Source organism: Myzus persicae, unplaced genomic scaffold, assembly GCF_001856785.1.
Source record: "Myzus persicae strain clone G006 unplaced genomic scaffold, MPER_G0061.0, whole genome shotgun sequence".
Classification (NCBI taxonomy): domain Eukaryota; kingdom Metazoa; phylum Arthropoda; class Insecta; order Hemiptera; family Aphididae; genus Myzus; species Myzus persicae.
The window spans coordinates 1-8,541 of NW_019101137.1; the positions used below are offsets into that span (position 1 = coordinate 1).

At 32.5% G+C, this 8,541-nt stretch overlaps 1 protein-coding gene across 1 annotated transcript; it reads left to right on the forward strand.

The window, feature by feature from the left end:
- Positions 1 to 2,716: 2,716 nt before the first annotated feature.
- Positions 2,717 to 6,877, forward strand: LOC111027911 (protein CASC3-like). The gene is given in 7 exon segments (XM_022306412.1): positions 2,717 to 3,199; positions 4,010 to 4,200; positions 4,280 to 4,642; positions 4,713 to 5,608; positions 5,993 to 6,450; positions 6,699 to 6,819; positions 6,822 to 6,877. Coding segments are annotated over 7 exon segments (2,553 nt in total). The 3' UTR covers positions 6,863 to 6,877.
- Positions 6,878 to 8,541: the final 1,664 nt, after the last annotated feature.

Sequence of the window (8,541 nt, forward strand, 5' to 3'; positions counted from 1 at the left end):
CGAAGCTTATTTGGCACCTACACGCTTATCGCTGTTCGTTCACACCGACATAAAAGTATTGAACATCATTCTCCAACTAAACTGGTGATTGACGACAATAACCGGGGAATGTCTGCATTTACAACATTTACCAATTTTTAGGTAAATGATGTCATTTACCGGGGAATGACGTCTTTTACCACGTTTACATCTTTCACCGTAACATATATATATGTATTTTATACTAATTATATATGTACAGTGTGTATACATTATATACCATATGTTTATATATACATTATGACCTACAAGTGTTAACTAGGGGTACCTACTTATTGAATATCATACATTTATTTGACAAATATATTAAAAGAATATTTCTTTCTTGTATTATGAAAGTTATGAAAACATACATAGTAGATGTTTATAGGCGAAACATTTATTTATTTCTAAAATTATCTTTGGTGATCTATAGTATGAAATTGGATAGTCCTTGAATAAACTGTCCATCCTGCAACTATGTTCTTGGAATATATCAAAAATAAATTCCAACTGGGTCACTGGGATCAATTAAAACTAGTTGAAAAAATCTGCCTGATTAAATACATAAATTATAACTTTAAAAAATATCAATTTAAACATTTTAATTTTTTTTTTTAACCTGTCACATTTAGGTACTTTGTATGACAGTTAATAGAATGTATTAAATTTAAAACCCTTTAAGAAGTGTTAGTAGTGATCTTATTACATTAATACAATTTTTATTATAAGTAAGTAAATGAAAAAGTCATGATTCAAGTCTGATCCTAATACATACAATTAAGTACAGGGCATTTTGCCATTTTATAATTAAAAAAAACATTATTTTCCTATTTTTTCTTTGAAAATCGTCCATCGAAAAAATATAAATCTTTAGTGAATTGTGAGTTTTGATTATGTTCAGAGGTCCCTATTGAATCAATAAGGTATCTAAAGAAGACATTCTTGGTCACCTTACTAGGCGCAATGGTGCAAGTGGTGTCTACTAATATATTATAAGAAATACAAAACAATTAATTCAAAAATTGTAAGTATATTATATAACTTTATACAAATATTATATTATTGATATACAGGTGATTCGCCAATTATGCTCAACACATTTTTCTTCAATAATTCAGTTATTCAAAATCTGATTTCTTATATTTTTAAATAAACTTTAAAACCATATTTTCGTTTGAAAAAAAAAGTTTGATTCACCACAAGACACTCCTTAAGTAGTTCAAAAAATTCAAGAATTCGAAAATATAGTCTTTGAGTACCTATATTTAAAAATTCCTAAAATCAGAATTTGAATAAATTCACTATCTAATGTAATGAGGGTGTGGTTATCACCATATATATGTTATTGTGTTAATCACATTCTAGTGAAAATTATATTGACATCTAAAAGTAAGTGTATTTTTTTTTTTAATGTTGATATACCAGGCCAGATGAAGCTAAGGTGGTTAATGTTATAAATCATAGGGTAATTGTGAAGTTTGCACAGGGGGAGTCATTCAAAGAAAGCCTAAAGGAATGAGAAGGAAGAAGTGTGTGACCAAGATGGCAAGATGTTGGTGGGAGAACGATATTATGCATTTCCTAGAGAGGTTGATGTTGTGAATTCATGGTAGAGGTGGGATGGTTGGGGATATATTTCTGTACAAGGAGTCGTACTGACTACTGAAGTTGTAGCGATTTCCAGTATTTATGACATAGATTAGTTGTATAAGCACTCAAAAAATATAACATTTATTGATTATAAGAAGAGAAAGTTATGATTTGAAAACATAAGAAATTAAGACTTATCATAACCTAACCCAACAATCAACATAAACCTTTAAATTCTGTGTTGTATTCATAGACCTTAATATGCTCATAGACGGAACGTTGTTGTAGTTCCGGTGTCCACGTTTGAACTACACCGCACATGCGCACTAAATGGTGGATAAACAGTATAATACTACGTATAATATGTAACACATATTATATATGTGAAAAAAATTGGCATGATCTCACCGACCAACCCCGCCAGCCAGGCATGGTCCGTCGATTGGTATAAGGTCTATGGTTATTTTACAATAACTTCATGGCAGAGAAACATGCGTCCGCACTCAGCGCTATCTCGCGCCGCGGAAATTCCTCGTTCGGCCGAGGTCCGAGATAATATCATTGTTATTCGTTATCGTCTGGTGATGCACTTTTGCGCTGATGCTTACGACCTTGGTCCCGTTCACTTGTTGTCAAACGTTCAATTATTAATTTGTTACAATTTTCCATGACATCCGTCGGTTAACGTTCGTGATCATCTGTCCCGAGACAAAGAAGTTGAATCTGTTTATGACAACAACGCCAGATTTTTAACCTGCATTTTTTAAGTGTGTAACTCGCAGTGTTCAGTCTCGCACAGTCACATGGTTTTCACCATTCGTCCGCAGCCGTCGTCAACCAACTCGATTTCGTACTTTTTCGACCTAGACAGTAAATTATCTCTAAAAACCCGTCAAACGATTTGGTACAATTTTTCAAGGCGCGTTTTGCGATTTCTTTTGTTATCTCTTTTTTTTCTTTATCACAACCACCTGTTGTTTTACTGTGGCCGCTGCTCCTCTTATTGTTGTAAACTCTGAGTAATTTTATTTTGTATTTCATACAACTATACAGTCCGCCATTAAAAAAAATATTTCTACCGACAGTCGAACCTTATATTATTACAATGGAGAGTACTGCGGTCAACGTAAAAGAAGAAGACACTGTTCCCGTTGTCGCTACCGTTGAAGTCGCCGTTATCGTTTCCGATGTGGCAAAACCAATTGTAGTGAGTGATGCAATTGTTCCACTGATGAAGGTAGACAAAGAAATGATTATGACCACTAATGATGTTGACCATGTGGTGGTCAGCAAACTAGCCGTTGTGACAAACGAAACTACAATTACCGTTAACGCCATTAGTAACAATCCCGGAGTCGGAGAAGATCAATTAAATTTAACCATGCCATCTGCAAAAATATCGACTAATGAGGCAGATGAGATTAAACACAATCTAGGTGAAAAAGTTTTGGATGAGCAACAGAAACTTGAGACAGCTACAGTTGAAAAGGATGTTGTTATAAATGATAATTCTGATATAAACCTAGATAGCTCTGTAAAAACAAAGTCAGGTGATGGTAATGAAGACTATAGTGAAGGAACTCAAGATGTGAGTAATCATTTATATTAATATTCTATATTTTGTCAATTGTGCTCTTAGCAAGGTTGTTGAGTGTAGGAAGTATGAGTTGTGAATTATTATATAATTATATTGTGTCCATCAGATGTTCTTTTCAAAAAACGGTATTCAACAACTTAATGTATATTAACGCTCTAGATATCAATATTTGAAAAAATTAGATAAGAACCTACCTACATAATTAAAATAAATTTTCAAATAAGGTCAGCTATTTGGGTTTTGTGTATTTTGAGAATTTTAAATTCGGTAAACTCTATTAGAATACCTATTCTGTAGGTAGGCACTAAAAAGAATTTTACATTACCTATAGACACCGAGATATTAACTGTTAATTATTAATAGATAGACAATTTTATTATTTTTAACAAAATACCATTTAAGTGTTGAGCTGTCCTTAGATTAACTCGAAGATTTATTTAACTACATATTTTACCTGATTATTTTATTTGTATAATTAGGTATATTTATTGTATTCCTAGTGAAGCCTTCAATAATAAATTATGATAAAATATTCGTTCAAACTTAAATTGTATTCTGTTGAAAAAAACCTCCCCATTTGAAAACCATAATAATTATCCAACTATATCTGCCTAGGAAGAAAATGTGCTCATTCTGCGAGATTTGCCACATCACCCTGCTATCAAAACCACTTCTCCTATAGCAGGGTGTTGAGTGGAGATGCGCAGGAGAACTGATTTTGGTAGAAACTGCTGCACATTCGCTTGCTGTACTAAGAATAGTTTTAAGTATAATTTTTATCTGATTGTTATTCCATTTTAGCCTGCAGCACCTGCAGAACCTGAAGTACCTGTGTCCGTGGATGATGATACTAATGATCCACAGTACATACCTAGGAGTGGACTATTCTACGAGCATGAAGACCGCATGGCATATAGTACAACAAGCTCTGAAGGATCAGAATCAATTAATGAATATGAAGAAGATTCAGGAGATGGCAATAGAATTTCTGAGTGAGTAGTGACTAGGAAATATAATTTTAGGCATGTATAGTATTAAATAAATAACACATTTTATTTTAATAATTATTAGTCATCGCAGCATTACAAGACGATATATGAGCATTAAAAAACAAAAATCAGTGACTCCAGTAATTACTGTCGAAAACACCGATTTAGCAGGTGGGGATGGAATATTGTCAACTAAAAAAGTCTTGGCCATATATAAGGTTGCTCCTACAATAAAAGACTCTCAAACTGCTGATGGATTAACTAAAAAACTCAGTGTAGGTTTTAGAAAATATCGTAACTTAGATGCTCTGGATAAGTGGACACATGATATGTATGATGAAAATGAGCAGACACCTAAAAGCCGTGATGAGTTACTGGCCTATTATGGATATGACATACGGGAAGAATCAGAGGCGCCTCGAGCTCGACGTCACCATAAATATGGGTAAGTTAATGATAGAAACTATTTATTTATAGTCTGCGTATATTAATAATTACAATTGCTTTCATTTAAGGCGAGCTGCCACCACCAAAAATACTCGTAGTTAACAGGATACAAAAGCTTACACTGGTGCTGCTGGCGGCCAACAGTCTATGAAAGTTAAGCGTGGAGGTATGGATCGACGAAATGTCGATAGTCCGAATAAGAAAATCAACAAATCTACAACTGATGAGTACACCTCTGAATTCCCAGCCTTGGATGATACGAAAAAATCAGAGCCTACTGCTTCAAATGAGTCTCCTACAGTTGCAGAAGTCTCAAATCAGAATCAAGAACAACAACCGAAAACACTTTCTGTTCAGAATGAAGAAAAAAAATCTGTGGATTCAGTTGTGGAAACCACCAGCCAGGCTCGGCATCACACTCCGTCATCCCGAGCAACTTCAAAATATAGTACAAATTCCCCTACAAATCGTAGCAATCGCCAGGATCAGCAAAATGGTGGTCCTTCTTCTTCATCGTCATCAACTAATACTAAAAATTATTTCAACCGGTCTTCAACAGAGTCTCCAATTGGCAAAGAGAAAGGCGCTCAAGTAAATCGAGACTCTCCAACAGCTAACTCAAACTTCTTTAATCGTAGACCACAACAAAACAGTGGTGGCCATAATCAACATCATAATAATAAGCATCAACACTACAACAATAGTCAAAGCGGTCAAGGACATAACCACCAGCACCAAAATTCTTCGCCTTCAGTATCTCGTGGCCGTAATTTCCATCAACATCAAACTTCGCAACAATATAATCGTGATAGATATTTTTCTAAAGGATCAACACCTTTATCTTCATCCAGTTCAAATCAACACAACTACGATCAGCAGCATCATTCTGCAGCACCTACTACAGCTGCCACAGCACGTATGAAAAATGGTGGTGGACATAATCAAAACTATAAGAATCGTCAATGTAAGTATTCTATCATAAAACACGTTCTCATTTTTAATTCTTCCAAATATTCTTCAATTATAATTTATAATATCCATGATTGGACTTGTTTTCAAGTGTGATCATTATTAGTGTCAAAAACACCTAAGCATGAACTAGTTCATGCAATACTTCATTATACCCTTTCATTGCTCTAGACTATTACATTCACTGCTCAGTGTTCTAGAGTAGTAGAGTCTATACATACTACTGCAGTATTTCATTCCTGTATTTTATAATATTATGATTTGCCGGTAATCATGAACCTTAGGAACCTCTGACTCGTATTATGCTTAACTTAAATAATTAGATCATATAGAATAATATTTTATTAATTAATAATAACTCATGATTTATCTATTCAAGATAAAAAGAAAAATCAACAAGTTGAACCACTTCCACCACCAACGCCGGTTGTACGAAGCTTAAAACGGTACTCAGTTCAAACCCGCAGGAAGCTCCCTGACCCTGTGCTAAATTTTGGCGGAATATCTAAGATACCTCAGCCACAGCCTCCAACTGCTCATAAACAAAACTGTTTAGTTATGCAAGACCAACAAATGAAACCTGCGTCTCAAGAATTATTACAACATCAATCACCAGCGCTATTGCAAACACAGCAGTATCACCAACTCTCAGAACAAATACTTCATAACATGGTTCTAGATCACAACACCGGTATGATGAGTATGACTGCTGCTGATCCATCTATCTACCATCATCAAAGTGCTGAAAATCAGAATGCAGCTATTTACCAACCAGTACAAACAGGTACTACAGTTGTAACATCATTTTCATCTGGAACACAATCTTTACAACAACCAGTAAGCTTTTTATTTTAATTATTGGCTTCAATGAAAGTATTTTGTATACACTATTTTTAATGTTGAGTCTTATTTTATTTTCTCTTTAACACAAAATATATAGATATATGTTTACAAATTGATTATGTTAACACATTCTTCATAATCTTATTACTAAATATATATATACATGTAATTATAAAATAGTATATCAGAGTATATTTATAAATTATAACAAAAAAGAAATTGTTATCATATTTTTTTTCTAGAAAATCTTTACGACAACTACTTATCAACAACAGCAACTGTCACAACAACAGCCTTCTCCAAGAAGTGTCAATCTGGCTATGCCCATAGTGCCACCACCTCCAGAACCCAAACAACAACTAGGGATTTGAAAACCAATTATCTTACAACAGCTTCAACCAATTAAGAACAGCTTCCATAACTAATTCATATCTTCAACACAATATTGAACATTTTTCTTTTTTTTAAAACTTTTCTTAGTTTTTAACAATCATTTTTATAATAATTGGTTAAACCATTATTTTAGATAATAGTTTCAATTGATTCTGAGTTCAGTTTTGTTTTATAATATTTTTTTTTTTAATATTCAACTATTATTATTTTATACTTCGTTCAAGAAACAAATCCAATTATATAATGCATTTTTAGGATGGATGACTACAATAGTATAGTATTACTCTGTAATATACCAAACTTAGGTGTCTAGAAATGTTAGTTTAATAGTTGTTGTAATGAGTGTTTGTCTAATCATTGTATCGTCATTAATCAATTAAAATACCAATACACCATTAAAGCTAATACATTTTTTTTCAATTACATATTATTGTAATTTAAATAGAATAAAATAAAATAAAAACTTATTACTACATAATTATAGTAACTTATATTATTTATGTGTATCAGATATAGAGTAAATTTTCTTTTTCTTTCAAATGAGTAGTTATAAACTAATAGAAACATATTTTTAGGTTTTTTTTAAGATTATAAATATACCCGACAATAATTAACGATAAGCAGTGGTAATTAATGCATTTTGGAAATCATTTATCAGTAATTGGAAATCATAAACAAAAAACTAAATAAAAAATGTTTCTAATTTTACATGTATTAGTTATAGAGATATGTACAAGAAATATTGGTTTTCAGTTAGTGTCAGTAGTTATATTTATTGGTCCCAGCTGCTTTTTTGCATGGTATCAGAGAGTGGGTCAGTTTGAAATGAATAATATACACCAACATATTATGATGATTTGGAGTTGTGAACCAATCGGTTACATTTTCAAACGGCCTACCAATAATTATTATATTACCACATATCTTTGAGGTGGCAATTGTTTTAATTTTTACAATTGAGTTGTCCTTCATCTTCACATATCGATCTTCCTTGTTAATTGTTATAGATATAGTATATAATTTTAATCCAGAATATTGTGGATACACCGCATCACTCATCATATAGCCATGTAATCTTACCAATGTAAGAGACGGGTGATGAAATAGTATTATTGATTTTTTAAATGACTTCATTATTTTTTATTTCCCAATATCTTTGACCGATTTGTTCTAATGGCTTGTATAATGACCTGATATCTTTTTTAACATTTGCATAGAACTTTCAAACGGAAAAGCACAACAAGTAAGAAGAGCTCCCATCTCCATAGCCTCGATAGTTGAATGAAGAACTCAGTGCATAGTATAAGAAACATTTTCTTTACCATACAAGTGTTCAAACTGGGATACCAAATGGCACAATAATCTGTCTGCATATTTATTGTTTATTAAGTTTAATGTAGGAGACAAAAGTATTGTCAAGTATTTCCCACAGTTCATCTGATGTACTCTTTGATATTGGCAAACCGCATCTTCCTACATTTAAATCTAATACATCAGGTAGTCGAATATTCATCAATGCTAGATTTTTGATCACAGTAAATAAACCAATATTATAGTAATCTCCTCCACTTATTGATTTAATTAGGATTTATTTTGGTGTTCTAAGTACAGTTTTAGCATGTGCGGGTAAGTTAGATTGTCCTTTTAGGCACAAGCCTTTTAACAACTCAGATAAATCTTCATGGTTTATAT